The sequence below is a fragment of the Amblyraja radiata genome, chromosome 19, assembly GCF_010909765.2.
Source record: "Amblyraja radiata isolate CabotCenter1 chromosome 19, sAmbRad1.1.pri, whole genome shotgun sequence".
Classification (NCBI taxonomy): domain Eukaryota; kingdom Metazoa; phylum Chordata; class Chondrichthyes; order Rajiformes; family Rajidae; genus Amblyraja; species Amblyraja radiata.
In genome coordinates, this window is record NC_045974.1 from 38,208,749 (window position 1) to 38,232,369 (window position 23,621).

Here is a 23,621-nt window from a genome sequence, read left to right on the forward strand (position 1 = left end):
TAGTTAGTATGTATTGTTACCTCCATTTATTAACTATGGCGATAGATGTGGTCCGCCATCCGCTCACAAACATGGGTCCTGGCCCCTATGCAAATAAGGTTGCCGGCCCCTGGACTAAAACCAAACCCTTGATCCTGTACCCGCCAACCTTTTTTCAAAATTTAGCTACTCAAAATGGGGGTGCGTCTTCATTGCCGGGAAATACAGTAACTATTATTATTAAACTCCAGGAGTGCTCTATTGTGTGCTTGGTTATTGTGCAAAGTCCTAAATGAATGTTGCTAGGGCACGTCCAAGGCAGGGCATCGATTTATTGCTTCTTTTGAAGGGATATTAATATTTTCTGACGGGTACTTAAAGGCCTCAGGATGACTGTTAATATGTATTTGTTAAAACACCAAATATGCAGTTCTAAGTGCTCAATTGTTTCAGGTTAAACTGCTGCAGAAGATTGTGAACCGTGCAACTCCTGGGCAACAGAAGTTTTCAAAAACAGCCAGTGTTCTTTGGTTTCTTCAGCAGGAGATGGTCACTTGGCGTTTAATTGGCTCTCTTTACAGGTAATTTTAGGAAGTTGAGTACTAGATAATCTGAATTTTCATTTGGTAGTAACATCAGATTTCTCAATGTTTGGTTGGAAACAGACCCTTCAGCCCACCGAATCCACATGTCCCATTGGATCACCTGTTCATACTAGTTCTATGTTATCCCACTTATCAACTCTGTACACATTAGAGGCAATTTTACAGAAACCAATTAACCTACGTCTTTGGGATGTAGGAGGAAACTGGGGCACCCATTGGAAACCCACATAGTTGCACGGAGAACATGCAAACTCCTCAGGGTCAGGATCAAACCCAGGTCTCTGACGCCGTGAGCAGTTCCACAAGCTGTGTCGCTGTGCCACCCTATTGTGGCATAACACAAGCCCTTGTCAGCATTTTGCATCTTCTAATTAATGTAATTTCACCTTGTTGCCTTACCTAATATTACTAGTAATCTCTGTGTTGTGGATGCACTTGTTTCAATTGTTTTTGTACTTGCATCATCTTGGACAGATTGCTTTTAACTAAGTTGGCTAACGATTTTAATTGGTGAAAATAAATTAAAATTATGATTATTGCAATTACTTTATCCTCTTTGAAAAACTACTTGTTTGTTGTACTGTTCTAATTGTTTTATCAGTTCTTTTAGGTGTGATTAATTGTTCTGCCTTTTCACTTTGCTGCAGTTTGCCTTGTTCCGTCAGCAGTTTTTTGCATTAGAGTTCAATGTTGTTTAGCCCCATCTTATATGGGATCCACATATCTATCACTTGCCAGCTTTTGCTCCACCCTATCATCTCACACCTTTCTACCTGCTCTCTCCCTACTACTCCAGTCTGAAGAAGGGTTCTAAGTTGAAGTGTCTTCCATCAATTTTCCTTCACAGATGCTGCCTGAACCCCCCAAATTTGTGTTTTGTTGAATATAAAATTAATCTGATTGCTATTTGCTGCTTTTAAATTGCATGCCTGCTGTCTTTCAGCTTATGATGCCCATGGATGCAATTTTATATAGTTTAGATATATTGTTTCAGATTCCAACATCAGCAGTTTTATTTGTATTCCATTGCTGTTGAATTCCCTTCAATTTCTCTTCCATGAATGCCTATGTTGAAGAAGTTCTCTCTTTGGTCTGTTTCAGATGTGGTTTTCTTTGCCTTTCTTAAATGTTTTGCTAATGTTTTTCTTTTGTTAATAAATGTATTGTAATTATTTTCTGAGTCTTTTCTCTCAATTAATGTCCTTCCAGATCTAAAAAACCCTTCTGAATCAGAACACTGATGAAGGATCCTTGACCTGAAACATTAACTTGTTTGTCTTTCCACAGAAGCTGGTTAACTGGCTGAGTTCATCAAGTATTCTGTTTCTGTTTATATAATTTCCATTCATGAACAATAATTTAATTCTGCAGGTAGATCACTTATCAGTTAAATTGATTTTTTATTTAATTTTCCTCTGCTCTCCTTGAAAAGAATTGTATAAGAAAAGAGAAAATCAAATTAAAAACAAAAAGGAGAATAATTAGACTTTCACATTATATTTATGACCATGTGGACTAATAATTTTAGTTCTGTATTCAATGAGAAACTAAGAAATTCTAAAATATTTTTATTTTCTTTAATTGTTGATTTTTTAAATTATTTTTATACAGGGATAGAGTTGAATCTAGTAATGAAGAGGGAGTAATGTATGATATATCTGTAAGTATACACTAATGTAATACACTGTTGATGTACATTAATGGGCCTGTCCCACTTAGGCTAATTTGACTGACCTCCAATTGCTGATGACTTTCAATACTTAATCTTCCCAGGTGGTTGACAAGAGATCTATGCAAAAGTCTTTTGATTGTGGTCCTTTTTTAACCCAAACTAAGAGCAAAAAAAAAATGTCAACATTGTTTTCCACATGAGCCATTTGGGAGGAAGGGCGTATTTCAAAACATTATTAAAATGTATCTTTGAGCTGATGTATGCTCTTAAAATAAGCACTGTATTCCTTGCCTGACACCGTCCTCCCTTCCACACTACTGTTATGGGGGTGTGGGTTGGGTGATCCTGTACTGTCTTTGATGATTGAGAAGTTGATTACATTTTAAATGAGGAGTGATCTGCTAACATGGAGCATTAAGAATTTTCTAATGGAAAAAAGTCAAATAATCTGCTACATGAGAAAAGCATTTTTTTTTCAGACTCCAAATGCAACTGAAAAGACCATTGTTGAGATGCTTTTCCTGCGAGATTCACTGATCCGACAGAGCCAGGTACCTAGAGTATTTATTATGCACAAACTGGAAAAATATATCCTGCATGTAAATTTGTACTATTTGCCCGTTAATTTTGCAGATTTTATATGTTTCCACTAAGTTTAAAAAATGGTGATCTGTTGTTTGGATTGATTTATGTAAAATATTTGCACTGCCAGCTGTAGGCTACCTGCTTAAAATCTTAATTCCTTATAATTGAATACGTAGAAAATCAAAAATCCTCCGAATATTATCTGTTCAGAAAGTGACTGTCGTACATGAATATGACCTGCCATTAAATTGTTCAGCATATATCAATTGATAATAAAGGTACAATAAAGTCAGGAGTCCAAATTTAACAGCCTAACGGAATTTTGATAATTTAAAATATTTAAAAAATAAATCAGTAGTTGCTTCTTTGTTCTTCCACTGCATTCTTCAGTGAAAGATATTTGAGATCAGCACATTGTCTTTGATTATGTTGCTCCATATTTATCACATCTCTTACACAGTGGCATATTGTAATAAATTACCTGTGAATTTGTTGTTTCAATTTGCCAATGGTGATTAGGAAGTGTCGTAGTCTAGCTTTCAGTTAGGTTGTGCCACATAGTAAGGAAGGTTTATTAAAAGTAAATGTTCAACTGTGTAGATGCTTATTTTAAACTTAATGTGTAACTGATTTGCAATTAACCATCTCCAAGTCTTTTAATGTGTTATAATCTTATCTGGTAGTACTTGAGACACTAATTAGTAAAATATTAAATATTATTGTGGACAAAATAATCTATTGACATAATATTTACATATTAATATTTATATTAAAATAATATGAACAATCTTAATATAATATATTATTAATTATATATTATTAATAATAATATGATAATATTAACATTTATACAATAGTATATTAAAATATGAATTAATTTGTATTAGTTGAGAAAGTAAGCTTTCAGTATCATCTTCCATATGCAATGTATGTCCTTTTTCAATGATTGTAACAACACACACTTAACTTCTGATCGCTTGCTTCTCTTGAGGTCACTGGTCCCAGTCACCTTTTAAGTCCATGGTGGGTGCTTTGTCCAATAATCAGCAACGTGAGGATTTATCTGATCTTGTTTAAGAATGTTAATGATCTATTTTTAATTTCATAGATTGTTGTAGACTGGTTAGAGAGTATTGCCAACGACGAGGCTGGAAATTTTGCAGAGAATATAGAATATTATGCAAAATCTGTATACTGGTAAGAACCACAGTTTTATTGGAGTGTGTGAATTTTATTGGAGTGTGTGAACCAAGTTGGGATCTTTGTTTCATTTCTGTGAAGAACTGCAGATGCTGGTTTAAATTGAAGGTAGACATAAAATGCTGGAGTAACTCAGTGGGACAGGCAACATCTTTGGAGAGAAGGAAGGGTGACGTTTTGGGTCGAGACCCTTCTTCAGACTGAAGACGTCACCCATTCCTTCTCTCCAGAACATAAGCTAAGAAGGATAGTATCAAGTGGAATATTTTTAGTAAGTTAAACCTTCCCTACTATCTTATCTCCATAGAGACAGCGCCCGCAGTCAGGATCGAACCCAGGTCTCTGGCACCTTAAAGCAGCAACTCTGCCAAATGGTGATTGATTCGCCAACATTTTACTAGCTTCAGTTTTCCAGACTCTACAATTTCGATATATATGTTATTTAAATATATGCCTTTTATTATTCAAGGTAGATTCCAACTGCTGTTTTTTAAGCTGATAAAATAGTTGATCAAATATCCATCTGCAGACTTTGGGGGTGGGGGACAGTTAGTTGGTGTTAATTACCTTAGAGATCATTATCCTCGTTACTGGTTAGGAAATAACATCAGCGGGCTAGTCTCCAATCAACAGATGGTAGTGTAGATATAATAACCATTAAGGAGATAAATGTAGAGAACAATTTGTTAATTCGGTTTTGTAAATGTTATTTTAATCTTGTAGGGAAAATACACTGCATGTGTTGAAACAACAAAGATCTGGAATCTCTGGATTTTCAAGGCAACTTGTGACTGAGCTGGTAGGTTTTGTTCTGATTTTCCTCATATTGGTTCATGGGGTCAGGGCTTGCCCTTTTTTACATTAAATTGGCTGGAACAACTGCAGAAATCCCAAACTTTTGGAATACTGGAACTGATCCATGCTGGCATTTCCTAGCATTTTTGCTGGGGAATTTGCTGTCAGGCCCGTGCAAGGTGCATGATTAGGCTAGATTAGATTTATTTATTATCATATACATGAAAGTGCAACGAAATTCCTTGTTCACACGAAGCTCAGAGCAAAAAAATTATAAATACAAAAGAAAATACAATGAAAAGTGCAAAAAAGGTGCAGAATTGAAGGTGGAAGAAATAAAAGAGAGTGGCCGGTGTGGCAAGCATTGTTGAGGATGCTTTCAACCTTCCTTGTGCAACGTCCTGTGAAGACGGACTGAATGGAAGAAAATAATGGACCCATCATGTACTGGGCTGTGTTCACCACTTTCTGCAGGTTCAGGGAGCCAAGAGCAGAGCAGTTGCCGTATGAGGCTGAGATGCATTCCGTCAGATACAATCTCTCGCATCTGCAGTTCAAGGGAGTCCTTGTGGACATGCTGAAACTCAGACATCTATGAAAATAAAAATGCTGATGCGGTATCTTGTACCAGGTTAGGTTGTTACTGAGTAAGAAGGAACTATAGATGCTGGTTTAAACTGAAGATAGATACAAAAAACTGGAGTAACTCAGTGGGACAGAGAGCATCTCTGGAGAGAAGGAATGGGTGACGTTTCGTTTCGAGACCCTTCCCCAGAGATGCTGCCTGTCCCGCTGAGCTTTTTTTGTGTCTGTATCTTAAGTTGTTAATGATATTGATGCCTAGGAACTCGAAACTCAACCATCTCTGCTACAAGCAAGTCAATTGATGATGACAGGATTGTGTTCACCATGCCCCCCCACCCCTATCCTTTTAAGTTACGTCAACAATCAACTCTTTTGTCTTGCTGACGTGATGGGCTAGGTTATTATCACGGGTGCACAGGAAATAGGGCATGGGACTGAACACTCAACAATGAAGGGCACCAGTGTTGAAGTTGAGGGCGGAGGAAATTTTGTGACCAATTCTAACTGACTGAGGTCTGCCAGACAAATATCCAGATGCAAGTTGCAGGTGGAGGCCCCAAGATTCGGGTCCAGAAGTTTAGGGATGAACTTATTTGGTATTGTGGTGTTGAAGGCTGAGCTGTGGAGAATGAATAGCACCTGACGTAGGTGTTCCAATTGTCAGTCATCCGTAACCGTATAGAATTTATGATAACTGAATGCCAATGGATAATAAAGCAAATCTCCCTTTAAATTTTATTTAAACATTTTGTTGTGTATATTTTTAGGTAATTTCAATTTGTTTCTGCAATGATTTTGGTTATTATTAATACTTTTTGAAGTTATTTAAAAGCTCAACTTCCACAGATTGCAAAGTTGGTTATGGACCTTGATCAGCTCTGTGTCTCAAATTACTGGGCTTCCACAGCAATGGATGGAGTCCCTACTGTACTCAAGCCACTGATGTGGCATGCTTCAGGAGAGTGAGGCAGACACTTTCTGTTTGGACCAGTTAGTTCCGATCCACTTGGTTGCTTGGAATAAAAATCAGTTTTCCCCATAGGGAACTTATTTGGTGAGCTGATCAAGATTTTTCAATGGCTTTAAGATCATTTTTGTTTTAGGTGAGCTAGTGAATTGAGGTGTACATTAATGCACATGATCTCTATTTTAACTAAAATAAAACAAAAATATACTGGACACATTAAGCAGGTCAGGCAGCATATGTGGAAGAGGACAGTCATTTTTAGGCGACTGCCGGCGAATGTCATAGTCGTAGCAGGTCACTGAAAAACCGGTGATTGGACCCCCCTTCGACATAAAATTTGAAATAGAATCATTACTTTCACAAAATAAAAAACGAAGTCAGCACCGGCAACAACCTACGTCACCTGGCGACAACCTACGTTAACCTGGCGACACCTACGTCAGGAGAAGTCAAGTTACTCTCATTGGCGTCAAGCCCACTATCGCCGACTGTCTGAAAAATTTTCACCGTGTTGAAAATCCAGCTGCGACCAGAAAGACGCTACGACTCTTTTGGCGACTGAGGAGACTACTCACGACCATACAGGCGACACCCCGGCGACCATGTGGCGATAGCCTAGTCGCCAGCAGTCGCCTAAAACATCGTCTAAGTGGGACAGGCCCATTAACCTATTGTGATAACTTTTAATCGGAAGGTTTTGTCTCACTTGATTTGAGTTTCTATTTTATTTTAAACTTCCAGCATCTGTTGTATTTTGTGCTTCTACTTCAGCTAATCTGGTTCACATAAGGACAGCCAGGGGCGTTGCGGCAAAGTTGTTGCCTTACGGTGTCAGAAACCCGGGTTCGATCCTGACTGCGGGTGCTGTCTGTACGGAGTTTGTATGTTCTCCCTGGGACCGCATGGATTTTCTTCAGGTTTCACCAGTTACCTCCCACATTCAAAAGACGTGCTTGTTTGTTTGCTTCAGTAAATTGCCCCTAGAGTGTCTGATAGAACTAGTGTATGGGTGATCACTACTCAGTGGACAGAAAGGCCTGTTTCCGCACTGTATCTCTAAGCTTAAACTAAACTGAAATGTGATAAGTGCACAAAAACAAAATTCTGACCAAACTTTTATGTTTTCTCCAAGGATCCAGATGCTCCTATAAGACAGAAAATGCCTCTTGCTGACTTGGATAGGGAAGATGATGCCAGATTTATGAAATATCTCTTTGCTCTCATCCGAGCTGGAATGACAGATAAGGTACAGCTGTTTTGATCTCATTTTGACAGGCCCGATGCAAAATTCCTCGTTTGGTTGTATAATAACTATGTAATAATTTATAATGTAACACTTACCAGGCTCAGCGACTCTGTGAACGTTGTGGTCAGGCTTGGAGAGCTGCAACGCTCGAAGGGTGGAAACTGTATCACGATCCAAACCTTAATGGCGGTGAGGATAATTCTAAAATGTTTAATCTCTTAGCTATTCTGATGGCTTCAGATTATTGTTTGAATTGCTGTTTGATTTCAGGATCAACGCTTGAAAGTGTAGAAGGAAATCCATACAGAAGTGTTTGGAAGGCTTGTTGTTGGAGGATGGCAGAAGATGTAAGCTACACATGTCGTTTTAAATCTTATAAATGCGCTGATTGAGCAATGTTGTAGATAATTTGGAGTCCAGGCTATTTTTTACATTGAAATTCAAGTTTTATGGTCTTTCTTTGTAATTTTGAATCTTGGAAAGAATGCTAGAAGAACTTGGATAAAGACCCCATGGTAGACTAAATAACAGTGACTTGGTCATATGGATATATAACTTGCTTACTGATAGAAGACAGACGGTTCGGTGTGGAAGGACCATATTCAGATGGAGGTTTGTGACCAGTTGAGCTTCAAGGGGTTTCGCGCTGGGGTCTCTGTCGCTTGTGTTGTATAATTATAAATGACACGGATGTAAACATGGGTGGGTTGGTTATTGATTTTTCAGATTAGACCAAGATTGCTGGGGTCGCAGACTGAGGAAGGCTGCCAAAGTTGTGCAGCAGCGTATGGATAAGCTATAGAAATGAACGGAGAAATGGCAGGTGAAATTTAATCCAAGAAAGTGTGAGCGCTTTGACAGATCGAATCTATGGTGAAAATATAAAATTTATGGCAAGACCCTCAACAGAAGTGATATTCAAAGGTATTTTGGGCTCCATGGCCATAGCTCCCTGAAAGCAGCAACATAAGTAGATAGAGTAGATAAAGTATAAAAGACAGGAAGCCATGTTGCAGCTTTATGGGACTTTGGTTAGGCCACATTTGGAGTAATGCATGTAGTTCTGGAGCCCTTATGCATGAAGGAAGTGGACGGTTTGAAGAAGGTGCAAAAGTTGTTTCCTCGAATGCTGCATGGATTAGGGGTTCTTAGCTACAGGGAGAGGTTAGAGGTTGGATTGATGTGGATTGTTTTTTTCTGAAATGCCCAATGTTGAGGGGAGACCTGATAGTAATATATAGAATTATGAGAGGAATAGATAGGATAGACATTCAGAACCTTGAGAGGGGCAAATTTTAAGAGAGATGTGTGCGGCATGTTTTTTTTTTACGCAGAAGATGATGCGTGCTGGTGTGGGTGATGGTGGAGGCAGATACAATGGTGGTATTTGAGAGAATTTTAGATTGCACATGGACATGGATATGCAAGGAATGGAGGGATACGGATTGTATGCATATCCCACCATTCATTGCAAATAACAGTTGGTCTTGCCATCATGTTCGGCACTGGCATTTTAGGTCGGTGGGCCTTGTTCCTGTGCTGTGTTGTTCTATTTTCTAGCTCAAGTCTGTTGCAAGATCTCAATTTGCTCAACATAGATCTTAGTCTCCACATCTGCTGCTTAACCCACTAAGTTCTTCTAGCATTCTGTTTCTTGTTCATGATTCCTGCATCTGCAGTCTCTTTGGTGTTCAGAGCTTTGTAAATATTATAATGTTGAATAACCATGAATTATTTGAATTTCTAGGAACAGTTTAACCGATATGAACGAGCAATCTATGCTGCTCTAAGTGGAAACCTAAAACAGGTAATATATTCAAAGCAATCTCTTCCTTTTCCAGATCTCTAAACAAAACCATACAGAAAATGCAGAAATCTTGAATTGCTACAGTTTCACAGTACATTTTGTCATCAATTTTAGCTCATTTCAGTATGTGATACTTGGGAAGACTGCGTTTGGGCATACTTCAGGGTCATGGTAGACACTCTTGTGGAACAAGAAATCCGCTCATTGAGTCCTATGAGTGAATTTGAAGAGTTACCTAAAGAATACATAGAGGCGAAGTACGTATAAACTTCAAATTTTTTTACTAAACATCACAAAATAGGCAATTATATTTCAGGTTTCACTCAGTATTCTTGATTACATTACATTATTCATTACAAACCTTGCCTTGTACATTTTCAGTTGGACACCAGAGGCAATATTTGAAGAAATGCAAGCAACAGACAAAAGGGTAAGACAAAACATAAGGCATGTGTGTTCTTAAATTCTATTTTTTAATTAATAATGTTTTATGCTATTGAATAAGCCTGTCTTTTCTAAATGTCTTTATATAAAATGGTGACCCAAGTCACCTAATGGAGCAAGAAAATGGAGCAAGATTCCAAGACATTGGTCTAGGAAAAGAAATAATTTAATTGCACCAAAGATGGACAAAGGGCTGACAGTACTATCAGTGGTGTAGTACTTGTAGCGGAAGGAATGCAACATATATTTTAAAGGAGTGGGTCCTCAGCTCTCATTAAATTGAGAGGGTTTACAAAAATTAGGTTTGTATTTTTGGATTTTTTGAGATGTGAAGGGGAATAGTAAATATTAGGGAAATTGTGTAAAAAAAAAAAAACAATGGTAATTTTAGGTCAAAGGAGCACCATCCAAAAAATTAGAGACTTGCCTTTCAGGAATTATATTTGGAAACACTTCTGGGGCATAAAGGGTGATAGAGGTTTTGAACTCTTCCTGGAAAAAGCAATGTTAATTTTAAATCTGACACAGATTTTTGTTAACTCTGAATATTGTGGGATATTAAATTGGGCTACAGATCAGCCATGGCCTCGTTAAATTATGGCACAATTTCTAGAGGTTTTCAATGAAAGAGAAAGGAATGGTGATATTTGAGGATTACTATAGGATTTCAGTTGTAAATTGCGATCTAGAGGATGTGAAACTTGAGCTTGTAAAAATAGAGTAGAACATAGTTCATAAGGATTCGTAGATGAGTTTGAATTTTGAATTTAATTGGAAAGAAGTTTTGATTTGACTTGTTGGGACTGCATTATGTTGTCATAGAGTCATACAGCATGGAAACAGGCTCTTCGGCCATATTTGTCCATGTCAACTAATATGCCCCATCTAAATTAGCACCATTTGCCCATGTTTGGCATGTATCCTTGCAAACCTTTCTGAGGTCGCAGTCCAGCCCGGAGTGGTTAAAACAACGGGCTGACAAGAAGAAAAAGCAGCAGGTGGGAGGGAGGGAGCCCCACGGTATCTTTGTATACGGCAGCCTGAAGAAAGTGCCATCCCCATGGGCTACAACATGAACCGCAACGACAGCCGTGCTAACTGTTTAAGATGCAATGACACAAAGTACTGGAGTAACTCAGCAGACTAAATAGTCTGAAGAAAGGTCCCGATGTCACCTATCCATGTTCTCCATGGATGGTGTCTGACCTGCAGAGTAACTCCAGCACTTTGTGTTCTTTTGCGTATTAACCAGCAATTGCAGTCCTTTGTTTGAGCTCCATGTATTGAAAATACCGTATTCGATTATAGCAGACAATTGGTAATAACCATGGTCCGTAAAACGAGGTTTTATTGAATTATTTTTTTTAGTTCATTTTTTACTGCCTTTGATCAGCTGGGGCTCTGAGTGTACTCCTTTGAGAAAATATAGTTGTATTTGTATGTGGTTTATTGACAATAGATGTTTCCATATCAATTTTAGAACTAGTCTTCTGACGCATATTAAAAATCTGACCTAAAGTGAATAGTAACCGAGTCTTATAAATTTGATGAGGGCCATGGGTTTTGGTTCTTCCTGATCAAAGGTGTAGGCCCATCAAAAGGGGAAACAGTTAAATAAAACTTATTTCAATCCTTTAGAACTAAAAATAACCAAAGAGAATTGCAGAAGAGGAAGTGTGGAGAATGCTGAATGTTATCTGGACACCCTAGAAATGTACATGACAACGTTTTGATATTCTGGTTAAATAATATTAGGAACAAAATGTAACCATAAATATTTCTGAAGATCCATCTTTTAATTCAATAGGTTCAAAACCTTGTGAAATTTAGATAGTCATACAGCATGGAAACAGTCCCTTCAGCCCACATCATCCATGCCGACCAAGATGCCATCTGAGCTAGTCCCATCTGCCTGCATTTGACCCATATCCCTCCAAATCTTTCCTATCCATCTATCAGTCCAAGATTCTTTTAAATACAGTTGTAATACCTACCTCAACGTCCTCCTTTGGCAACTCGTTCCATATACCTAGCGGCCTCTGAGTGGAAAAGTTGCTCCTCAGGTTCCTATTAAATATTTCCCTTGACATCTTCACCTATGTCTGGTTCTTGATTCCTTTACCATAAATAAAAGACTTTACCATAAGTAAAAGACATTCACCGAATCTATTCCCCTCATGGTTTTTTTACAGCTATATAAGATCACCCTTCAGTCTCTTGCATTCCAAGGAATAAAGTCCGAGCTTGCCCAATCACTCCTTGTAATTCAGGCCCTAGAGTCCTTGCAATATTTTCGTAAATCTTCTCTGTACTCTTTCATGTTTAATGACATTCTTCCTGTAGTAAGATGATCAAAACTGAACCCAGTACTCCAAATGTGGCCTCGCCATTATTTTATACAACTGTGACAGTATGTCCCAACTTCTGTACTCAATACCCTGAATGATGAAGGTCAATGAACCAAAAGCTGTCTTTACTGTCATATCTACTTCTAGGGAACTATGTGCCTGCACTCTCAATCTCTAAATGCTCTGCCCTGGCTGCTGCCATGGCTGCACTGAAAATGCAGCATCTCTTACTTATCTGCATTAAGCTCCATTGCCATTCCTCAGCCCACTAGCCCAGTTGATCAAGATCTTGTTGTAATTTTTGATAAGGATATTCAGAGTCTACAACACTACCTGTATCAGTGTCATCAACAAACTTACTAATCATGCCTTGTACATTCTCATCTAAATCATCAATATAAACAGCAATGAGCAAACGGTAGCCACATGTCTGCTATCTTAAACACAATCTTCGACTACCAACCTCTGCTTCCTTCCATGAAGCCAATAGTGTATGCAGGTAGCTAGTTCTCCCTGGATCCCATGCAATCTAACCTTCCATAGCAGCCTACCAAATGGAACATTATCAAAGGCTTTGCTGAAGTCCATGCAGATAATGTCTGGCCTTGCCCCTGTCAACCTTCTTCATTATTTATTCTAAGAAACGTAATCAAATTTGTAAGTCACTATCAGCCAGGTACAAAACAATCAGCCTTTGTCTTAAAATGCATATATATTTTATCTCAAAATCCTCTCCAGTAACTTGCCTACCACAGATGTTAGGCTTACTGCCAGGCTTTTCCTTGAAATCAAAATGGTTGCTAATATTGCAGATTAGAAACAAAGACACATAATAGACCATTCAGCTATTTGTGTTTAGGCTGGTACATTGCAAAAATGTTTCCAGTCAATTCTGCAGTTATCCCAAAATCTTTGATTTTTCCCAGAGATCAAGGAAAATATATTTAAAGTAAATATTGATTTCCAAATTCTTCATTTTTCTAAATGGTTTAAAGATTTTGCCCTATAGTGTGCAAATGCCCAATGTCAAAAATGAATCCATTCATAAAAAGGAGATTGGTGTCAGGAGTTGGATTATGTTTAGTGTGCATAAAATGTTGGTACCAAAATTTTTATTTTTGTGTGCATTATTAGTGTGCATAAAATGTTGGTACCAAAAAATTGCTCACAAATTTGTGAATATTGAACTAATTTCTTTATTTGTAGCAAGTCTTAGAGGAGAATAAAGCTCATTATCACATCATTCAGAAATACATAATCTTGGGAGATATCGATGGTGAGTATTTTTGAAAAATAAATGTGAATTGTGTCAAAATAAAGTGTGAGATTTGACATCTATCACCTAAATTGTATAGTTTTTTGTAATTGTCCTTTGTTTGTTAATAATAGGCCTGATGGATGAATTTCGGGATTGGCTTACAAAGTGTAAGTTACAGCTTCCTCCTCATCTCCTACGTTTCATGACTCATCTCGTGTTGTTCTTATGGAATCTTGGCATACCAACAAAGGTACACTTGTTAAACACAATTTAATATTGCAATGTTTGAGAAGTCTCTTAATGCAAAGGAAATTGAAATTTAATGTGAAATCAGAAATTAAAATTTCAGTTCCTTTGAATTTTAAATTCAGCAAACTTGGATTTCATTTAAGATCTAATTTTCTCGATTAATTATTGAACTCTCCTTCCTGAAGAAATGCTTTTTGAAATATATTTTACATGCATCACCATTTTTTTTGTAACATCCATTTCTGCTACTTGAGAACGAAGGAGCTAATGCCATTTTGTTCGTAAATACAAATATTTTTTTTATACTGGAGCAAACCTGAGCGATATTCAGGGTTCTCTTTCCCTCTCTGCGTATTCTTTATCCTTGCTTTCCGTTCAAGCTTTTATACTTGATAAAATTAAATAAAGTGAATTAATTTGTTTTGTTGTATAAACAAGTTAAATTCATGCAGATCATCTTAGTTAAATATTAAATTATCTTACTTTAATTATTTCATTATTTTCAGGAGGATGTTTGTATGGGCATTCTAAAAAGCTATATTGAGGTGAGATAATTAATTTCTTTCCAAGCACCACTTTTGAGTATGCTACACATTGGATGACTGTTGATGTGTTTATTATGCATAATTTAACAAATTATTTTCGGCTTTCCTGATAATATAACTTCATGTGCTCCCGTATATGATAGAAATAAGTTCTTGTCTATTGCAAGAATACAAACATTAAAAATCACTTAAAAAAATATTTTCCTTTGCAGTTCCTAATTGGAATGAAGTACATAGACTTGATAGCATTTTATGTAAGACATTTACCGCAGCAATTGGGTATAGCTCAATATTCAGCATTTTTGGAGACCGTCACAGAGACGGAACAAAGGAAACGTTGTCTAGACCTTGCAAGAGAGGCTGGTAAGGAAACATTGTAATATATAATTGCTGTGACATAAATGTTTTGATTAAATTGCATTAAAAATTGCTAAAAGTAACTTCTGTTCAGGCTCAATTAAATAGACTTCATTGCTTCGTCTGGTTACTCATATATTCTCAGGATGAATCTCTAATTAATTAGGGCTGTCCTGAGATGAAAGGCAGAAAAGTGAGTTTTAGATGTAAAATCCTTTGAGAATCCATTGAGATGTAGAGAAATATCAAAACTTTTGTGACAAGTATGTCATAAAAAAGGCTGATTCTAAATTCTCCAAAAGTGAACCAAAATGTAACATACGTGACCAGATGTCATCACAGAAAGTAATACATTGAAAAATTATTGTAAGAGATTAACCTTATTCATTGCTATTTTCCTACCTACAGAACTATAATGCATGTCTGCTGAAGATATGAACATTCTAGCTTTTTAAAATTCAGTTTGTAAGATAAAGCTGAGTTATGAAAAAAAATATTTCCCTGTGAGGTCACACATGACCAATCATATTTGACCTCTGACCCTAAACAAACATTGTCAGCATAACAAAAAATCCACTTGATAAACTTTGAAAAAAATATGAATCATATATACTGTACAAAACAATATACCTGTAATGCTTTCAGAATTAGAAGCGACTAGACCAAGTGGGTCGCACGGAAGGCCTGGACCCAACACAACCCGTTCCCCCAAGGCAATATTCGACCACTCACCCATAGCCCCCATGGGAGGCCTGGTCCCCCAACACAATGTTCGACCACGCACCCGTTCCCCCAACGCTACCCGTTCCCCCAACGCAATATTCCACCACTCACCCATAGACCCCAATTGTGCAGGGGTGGCTCATTTCCCCTTATTCACCCTACCTCATTTTAAAATTTAAAAAAAATGCAATTGCACTCGCTAGAGCTGGCAAGACACAGTGTCCTGCGATTGCAACATTGTAGCGGGCAGGGCTACAATCCCATTGTGATGTCATAGCTGTAACTGCCAGTGCAGATGGAAGAAATATTTCTCAAAGTAGGATTTTGTAAAGTTAAAAATGTGAATAACTTGTAAAATATAACATCAATTTGAATGAAACTTGTGTTTTTTTTTTAAACACACCACAAGACATTTGTGAGTAAGGTGGTGCAAAAATTGCAGTGCTATCATGTACAGTTTTGGCGTAGTTCAGGGCATCCCTGAATAACATACCAACAAGATGAGAGTTTTAGTAATGTAATATTAATTGATGTATTCCACAATTTTTCTTTTTTTGATCACACACATGACTAAGAATGGGCAATAGCTCAAATGAAAGAGATAAAGAGTCATAGAATATACAGCATGGAAATAGGCCTTCAGCTATGTAGATCAAGTCGACACATCTGTCTAGTCCCATTTGCAAGCAATCGGGTCATAACCAACTAAACCCTTCCTATCCAAATATCTTTCAAAAAGTAACATGAATGAAAATATTGCCCACAAATAAGGTCCCACTCAAATCTTTCCCCTCTCACTTTCACCCTGTGCCCTCTAGTTTTAGAATTCTCAACCCTGGGGGAAAAGGCTGTCGGCATTCACTTTATCCATACCTCTCATGATCTTGTGCACCTCAATATAGTTACCCCTCTGTCTCCTATGTTCCAAAGGGACCAGTCCCAGTTAATCCAATCCCTCCCTGTAACTGAAATCTGAAATCGAGGGTAACATCCTGGTGAATTTATTTTGCACTTTTTCCAAATTAATGACATCCTTGCTGCAGCTGTGCGACCAGAACTGCACACACTATTGCAAGTGACTGTGCAGGTGCATCATGATATCCCGATCTTTATACTACATACCCTTCCCGATTAAGGCAAGCGTTCCAAAGGCCTTCGCCACATTGTCCACCTGACTCACCACTTCTTCAACAAGCTCCTGGACTCTACCATTTACTGTGTAAGTCCTGCCCTGGTTTAACATATCAAAGTGCTATGCCTCATACTTCTCAGAGTTAAATCCCTCATATAGCAATGTTACAAAATTTTGAGATTTTAAAAATCAAGTCTGTAATTTATCCCATCAGATAAAACGTAAAAAGAAGTTTAATTTGACACCTAATTCACTTTCATATCTTCAGTATTAAAAAAGTTATGGCCATTTTCATACTCGGAAATTAGCATCTTGTTCCCTATTGCTTTTCCATTGACTAAACACAAAAGCTGTGATCGAGGACAGTCAAATGGCCATAACTTTCTTAAAAATTAAGAGAACTGAAATACATTTTCAGTTATTATAGATTGAAGCATTCTGAAACAAATATGAAACAATCTTACTTAGATGACTTGAAATTAAAGCTTATAATTAGTTAGTTACCTAATTGTAGCTAATTACAAAATTCAATTACTAGATCTAAACATCTATCAATTTCTTAAGAATAGATTATCATTTTTAAATAGCCTAAGTGTCTAAATAACATTCACACAAGAATTAACAATATAACATAATTTTTAAATCTCATTGTCATGGAATTATAGGAGAAATGGAAGGAATTTAATGTTTAATACCCGTAAATTAATGGCCATTTAAATCATCTTGCGAGTGGGTTTTTCTGGAACGCGATCAATTGGAACGTTGCGGTTTGCGGTGAATTTAGACCCATATCGGCAGGAAAAATACTACCGGTTCGGATGGGGACTAAATCACCGTTTCGCAACTTAAAATGTAAACTAAATGCATCTTAAGGACCACTTTTATACATAAAATAAACGGCTTTCGTTTACCTGTCCCGTACCTGAAATCCGTCCCTGTTGTCGGCGTTGACGGCTTTAGAAGCTGATTTTAAAATGACTCTAGCGCTGAAATTGTCGGGCGATTTAAAAAAAAAACGCTCGTTGGAACGATTCTTCAGCAAAAGCTTGCACTCCAAGCAAATATAATCCAGGACAAGGTAGGAAAACAACGCGTTTTAACCCCACCCCCCCCCCCCCCCCCTTCAAAGGCGCCAAAATCGCGCACATGGCCAGTGGCAGAATTGCAGCGCCGCTGAAGGTAAGTATTGTAACATACCTACCTCATACTTGTTAATCCTTGGACATTTTCCAGTTTATCTAGATCCTATTATAAACTTAAATATCCTTTCTTACTATCCACAATACCACCAATTTTAGTGTATCTGTAAATTTACCAACAATGTTAACTATATTGTCATCCAAATAGTTAATGTAGATGACAAACAACAGTAGACTCAGCACTGACCCCTACGAAATTCCACTGGGCACGGCCTTCAATCAGGAAAAACAACACTCCACATCTACTCATTGACCACTTGCTCCAAGTCTTTTGTGAATCCAAATGGCTAGCTCACCTTGAATTCCACATGCGCTAGCCTTTCAGACTAGACTATTATGCGGGTCTTTGTCAAAGACATTGCTAAAATCCATATAGACAACATCCAGTCTTCCAGATGACTTCTTCAAAAAATACTCTTAGATTTGTGAGACTATTTTCCACCTACAAAGCCATGCTGACTCGCCCAAAACAGTCCGTGCCTATCCAAATGCTCGTAGACCTAGTCCAAAAGAATATCTGCCGTCAACAAACCCACCACTGACGTCAGGCTCAGTGGCATGCAGTTCCCTGGCTTGTCCTTGCTTCCCTTTTACAGTATATTAACCATCCTCCAGCCTTCTGGAACATCTCCTGTGACTAACGACGATGGGAATACCTCCACAATCTCCTTACTAGCTTTCCACGGGTCAATAAGGATACACATAGTCAGGCCGTGGAGATTTATCTTCCTTAAAATGCTTTAACCTGCCAGCATTACCTCTTTGGTAGTTTGTTTCTGTTCACAACTCACGTGCCTCAATTCCTTAGGTTTCATGATCTTGCTAAACCAATACCATTGGATGCCAATGCTTTTGAAAGCATATCACATGCTGAATAGATAACATTTCGAATTACGTATAACATATTATAATCTACTAGTATTATGTGGTTTGAAAGGCTTTAAATGCTAACTTCTCAGTGAATATATTTTTGTATGAATACTTATTGCGATATTTTGTCAAAATTATTACACAGGTCTTGATGTAGCAGCTGTGACAAAGTCTGTCGTGGAAAATATCAGGAAAAGGGATGCCAAGGACTTTACTCACCATGATCTATCACCATCTCTGGACACTGCTACGACAAAAGTGAGTGTTATTTTCCATTAAAATATGCTTGACAAATGGCATTTAGTAAACAAATACATTTTATTTTGAGCCATTGGCATTCTTTCAATCCAATTTTAGCAAAATATTTGAGGCAAGAATGGACCAATATTTTGTGATTCATTAATAACTCTCCAAAGTTACTGAGCAGAAGAAATTTGTCCGCAGTCTAATCTATGGCTGCATTAGAATTCGATTTTGTCCAACGGAGATTCTAAACCTTTGCTTATAATCAGTTCAAGGCTTGAAACTTCAAGTTACATGAAGTCCATGCTTGAAACTTGTGTCGATTAATACAAATAAATATTAAGAGAAAAAACTAGAACAGTAAAGTCACTAATTTAAAATTTTGCTGTCTGTGTCAGGTAATAACTTATGACTTTTACAGGAAGATCAATTGAAAATTAATGTAATTGAGTGGTTGATGTTTGATCCTTCGCAAAGGGCAGAAGCACTAATACAAAGCAATGCGATCATGAGAAAATTCTTGGGTATGTTGGCTTTCTTACTGCATGCATGTTTTAAAAACAACTTTTTAATGTTTATTTTGTCATAAATTAAAAGTAGATGTGTAAATCTCAGTAATCACTGATTTATGATTAATGTTTATGTAGATTTTCTTGCCTTGGAATTAAGCTGTGCAGTGTCCATTTTCTAGATTCTAAACTGCCTCTGAAATGTCTGAAGTGAGCTATGGCAAGCTCGTACTGTGTAGACATCCATAAAGAAGGCTGGTGTTTTAATGTTGGTGATCAGTATCAGAACATTAACTTAATACCTGGTTTATTTTCACTTGTATTATCAAGAGCATATTGCACACCATATTGCACACTGGCAATTGCACACCATAGCATCATGTCAATGGAGGCATTCCATTATGCTTGCTTGAATGTTAGTTTGGGATGGAATGTTTTTTTTAATCTCCAATGTTGAAGGCCTTTCTCTTGTAGTTCATTGTATAATGGATGGTGTGAACCTAGAAATAATCAAATCTTCAGACATAGGTTGTGAACATCAGTATACAACTTACTGACTTCATTGAAGTGACGTTGGGAGCTCCATGGTTTTTTTCACTGCTGTGAAATCCTATTCAATTCTGCTGGCTTGAGCGTGTTATAGATAATGACAAACACCTAGCGTGTTTTTTCTTCCTCTCACCTAACAATGATACATTCTACATTTCTTTGATCTGTCGTTTTCACACCTTATAGACAATAGACAAATAGGTGCAGGAGTAGGCCATTCGGCCCTTCGAGCCAGCACCGCCATTCAATGTGACCATGGCTGATCATCCCCAATCAGTACCCTGTTCTTGCCTTCCCCATCCACGTATCTCTAGCCTCCCTCTCCCCTGACTCTCAGTCTGAAGAAGGATCTCAAGCCGAAACATCACCCATTCCTTCTCTGCAGAGATGCTTCTGAGATTCCAGCATTTTGTGTCTATTTTAGTGTGTTTTTATGCATTGTACTTTGTGGAATTTTGTGTCCCTAGACGTAAAACAATGCCAACAGTTTACCATAATTGCACCTGTTCAGCCCTATTTTTGTCATGCCTTCTATGCTTTATTATAGATACAATTCGCAATCATTTATTTTTCACACAATTTTAATTTTAGGTTGTTAGAGTTCTAAGGATATATGTTTTGTAACTTGGATTTAGTTTGGAATTTCTCAAATTTGTTTCTGGTAATTCTCAGTGTTTCTGATATTATTAAATAAATATTGTATGTATTTATTTTGGCAACTGAAGAGCTTTTCCATGTGACATTTAATATTTGGAATTAAAAACATAAAAGCATCATCAAAATAGAAACATAGAAAAAATAAGTGCAGTAGGCCATTCAGCCCTTTGAGCAATTCAATATGATCATGGCTGATCATCTAAAATCAGTACCCATTTCCTGCTTTTTCCCCATATCCCTTGATTCCTTTGGCCTTAAGAGCTAAATTTAACTCTCTCTTGAAACCATCGAAAAATGAAAAATTGGCCTCCACTGCCTTCTGTGCCAGAGACTTCCAATGATATTCCAAAAAGATAAGAAAACAGCAAGGCATGCAGCTTCTGTGGAAAGGGAAAGAATTAACGTCTCAAGTTCGTTCTCTTGAAGGGTCCCAGATCTGAAACGTTAACTTTTTTTAACTGCTGAGTGTTTCAAGCATTTTCTGTTTTTATTTCAGATTTCCAGCACCTGGTATTTATTAATTTTTATTTGTGACATTCCAAAAGATAAATTTGTAATAAAATATAACCAAATATAACCATGTAATGGGTGAGTGTAGTCTATTATATAAGAAGTGTAATTTTGTTTTCTAGCTTCTAAGAAATATGAAGCAGCTAAAGAAGTGTTCAGCAAAATCCCACAGGATTCTATAGCTGAGGTGTATGCAAACTGGGATGATTATGGAATGGAATCCATGCCTCCAGCAGAGGATGAAAATGCTGTCCGGGAACACTTGTGTATAAGGGCTTATCTGGTACGATTCCAAAATGCTGCATTCCTCGCGGTGAAATCATATCCATAAGTAATGCAGAACAGAAATAAGACTAGCAAGTTTAATTGTTGGTGAATGGAGAGTTATCCATATAACCCTGAACGGATGGCTGACCGTTAACAGAATTCATATAGACAATTAATTTCAGCCAAGTGGTGTAAACATAACTTGGAGTTTTTCACCCTTATTTATATATTTTTCTAATTTATCCAATAACTTAATTTTTTATTTTTTTTAAATTATTTAAGCTGGAGTAATCTTGTGAAAACATACTGTCAAATTTTACTGTGCAAATGTGTTTTTTGCATTGTATGATTTCTTAGTATTCTCGCTTTTCTGCACCTTGCCATTGTAATTTTATAAATTATGCTCTCTTCCAGGAAGCACACGAAAAATTTAATGAGTGGTTTAAAGTGATGCAATCTGCACCACCAGAACCCACTCTTACTGAAAATGCAAGTTTCACAGAGACGGTGGCTCATGAGCACAAGCAGAAAAAGTTCCAGGTTAAAAATATACGTAAACATTTTAGCTGTTGCCGTTTTATTTTTTCCATTTGTGTTTCTCCAATGATTTTTTTAAATCCCTCAATAGATTGATTATAAAAGATGGAGTGACAACTTAGAAGAACTGACCAATGATGTAAAAGAAAATATCTATAATGTCTTACTTTTTGTAAATGGAGGATGGTTGGTTGACATAAGAGAGGTAAAAATAAAATATATTAATTGTTGAATTTCTTTCAATACTTTTTTTGACAAGAAATAATTTGAGTTCGTTGTTGAAGGTTTTTCAATATTTTTTCATCAAGGAATTATTTGAGTTCATTGTTGAAGGTCTTTCATTATTTTTTTGTCATGGAATTATTTAAGTTCATTGTAGTCATTGTCATTCCCCAGTAATTGTCACCCACGGCTCCTCTGGTCATGGATGACCATTCTTTTGGCCAATCTACACACATCTATTTCAGTTCTTAGACCCAAAATGCTGGTCTGAAGTAGGGTCTTAACCTGAAATGTCACCCATTCCTTCTCTTCAGAGATGCTGCCTGAGTTACTCCAGCTTTTTGTGTCTCTCTTCGGTTTAAACCAGCATCTGCTGTTCCTTCCTATACATTTATATCAGTTCCTGACAACCTGACATGAGACCCATCTAATCATAACAAGCCATCCCTTCAAATCAAATTGCCGTTTTCCCCAGCTGCAATTAATATGCTTGCATCCCCCTCAGCTCACATAATTGGTCTCTCTTGGTCTGCTCTGTACCAGACATACCTGTTGTTCACTCCAATGCTTGCCTTTCCCTTTAATTTGTAACATATTTGATTTCTAAGTTTCCTTAGTTCCGATGAAAGATAAACCCTTGAATCGTGCCATCTCTTACCATCACCTCCCCCATAAATGCTGCCGGACCTGTGTATTTCCAATATTTTGTTTTGACTATTTGAATTTCAGTCTAGTCCAATCCTTGGCTCAAATCGGTGGAGTAGTAATAAGTGCAGCAGACTCATTAGGTTCATGAAATTCCAACTCGTATAACAAATAAAGCCTGTTAGATGGCGTAACAGGTTTGAGGAGGCCATTGTTGAAGAGCTGTCATCCAAAATATATCCAGAAAGAAAATTTAGTAAAAGCAGTATTTTCATATAAAATATTTTTAACATTTTAATGCATTGGCCATCGCAATGTAAAATTACAATTTCCTAAAAACTTCACAATTGGCTCCTGAAAGTATTTTGTTGCAAGACGTTAAATAAACTGCAAGTTGATCCATTGTTTGTTTGTGTTTTTAGTTTTATTAATTTACTATGATAACAGGCTTTGAAAATGTTGCAGTTAATTAGCTTAATTTCACCTTATAAGTGATGTATATTTTGTCTACAGCAATGTTAACAAAATTCCTATAGTTAACCGATAATTCTTATGATCCAGAATGGTGAAGAAGATGTCGAGCGCAAGCACCAGTTGAAATTGTTACGTCAGCTCTGCCTACCAGCCATGTGCTTCCTGCTTCATACTGTGTTGCACAGCACTAAGCAATACCAACAATGTTTAAAGCTGGCTGATGTGATTTCATCCGAACAACACAAAATTTATCAAGTAAGCAAGCAGATTTGAGATCCATTTAAAATCTTTGATCTAGTCAGCTATTGGTAATTTAGTAAAGCACGATTCACTTGAGAAATAGACTTTGTACATCTGACAGCTAATCGTGATATTTTTGAAAACATTATTCCAATCAACATAAAAGGTTCTCTGTTAATAGATTAAATTTACCTTCCCAGGA

At 37.1% G+C, this 23,621-nt stretch overlaps 1 protein-coding gene across 1 annotated transcript in view; it reads left to right on the forward strand.

Moving 5' to 3' along the window:
- The window catches only part of nup107 (nucleoporin 107), a 46,119-nt gene that overhangs the window by 19,565 nt on the left and 2,933 nt on the right, over positions 1-23,621 (forward strand). The window contains exons 7-27 of the mRNA XM_033038279.1: positions 433-560; positions 2,196-2,244; positions 2,736-2,807; positions 3,950-4,038; positions 4,765-4,840; positions 7,521-7,634; positions 7,733-7,823; positions 7,905-7,981; positions 9,382-9,441; positions 9,556-9,698; positions 9,823-9,871; positions 13,440-13,509; positions 13,623-13,741; positions 14,247-14,285; positions 14,498-14,648; positions 18,712-18,824; positions 19,231-19,333; positions 21,157-21,317; positions 21,716-21,841; positions 21,930-22,043; positions 23,267-23,434. Of these exons, the coding sequence (XP_032894170.1) occupies positions 433-560; positions 2,196-2,244; positions 2,736-2,807; positions 3,950-4,038; positions 4,765-4,840; positions 7,521-7,634; positions 7,733-7,823; positions 7,905-7,981; positions 9,382-9,441; positions 9,556-9,698; positions 9,823-9,871; positions 13,440-13,509; positions 13,623-13,741; positions 14,247-14,285; positions 14,498-14,648; positions 18,712-18,824; positions 19,231-19,333; positions 21,157-21,317; positions 21,716-21,841; positions 21,930-22,043; positions 23,267-23,434 (2,112 nt within the window). The remainder of the gene's footprint in view (positions 1-432; positions 561-2,195; positions 2,245-2,735; positions 2,808-3,949; positions 4,039-4,764; positions 4,841-7,520; positions 7,635-7,732; positions 7,824-7,904; positions 7,982-9,381; positions 9,442-9,555; positions 9,699-9,822; positions 9,872-13,439; positions 13,510-13,622; positions 13,742-14,246; positions 14,286-14,497; positions 14,649-18,711; positions 18,825-19,230; positions 19,334-21,156; positions 21,318-21,715; positions 21,842-21,929; positions 22,044-23,266; positions 23,435-23,621) is intronic.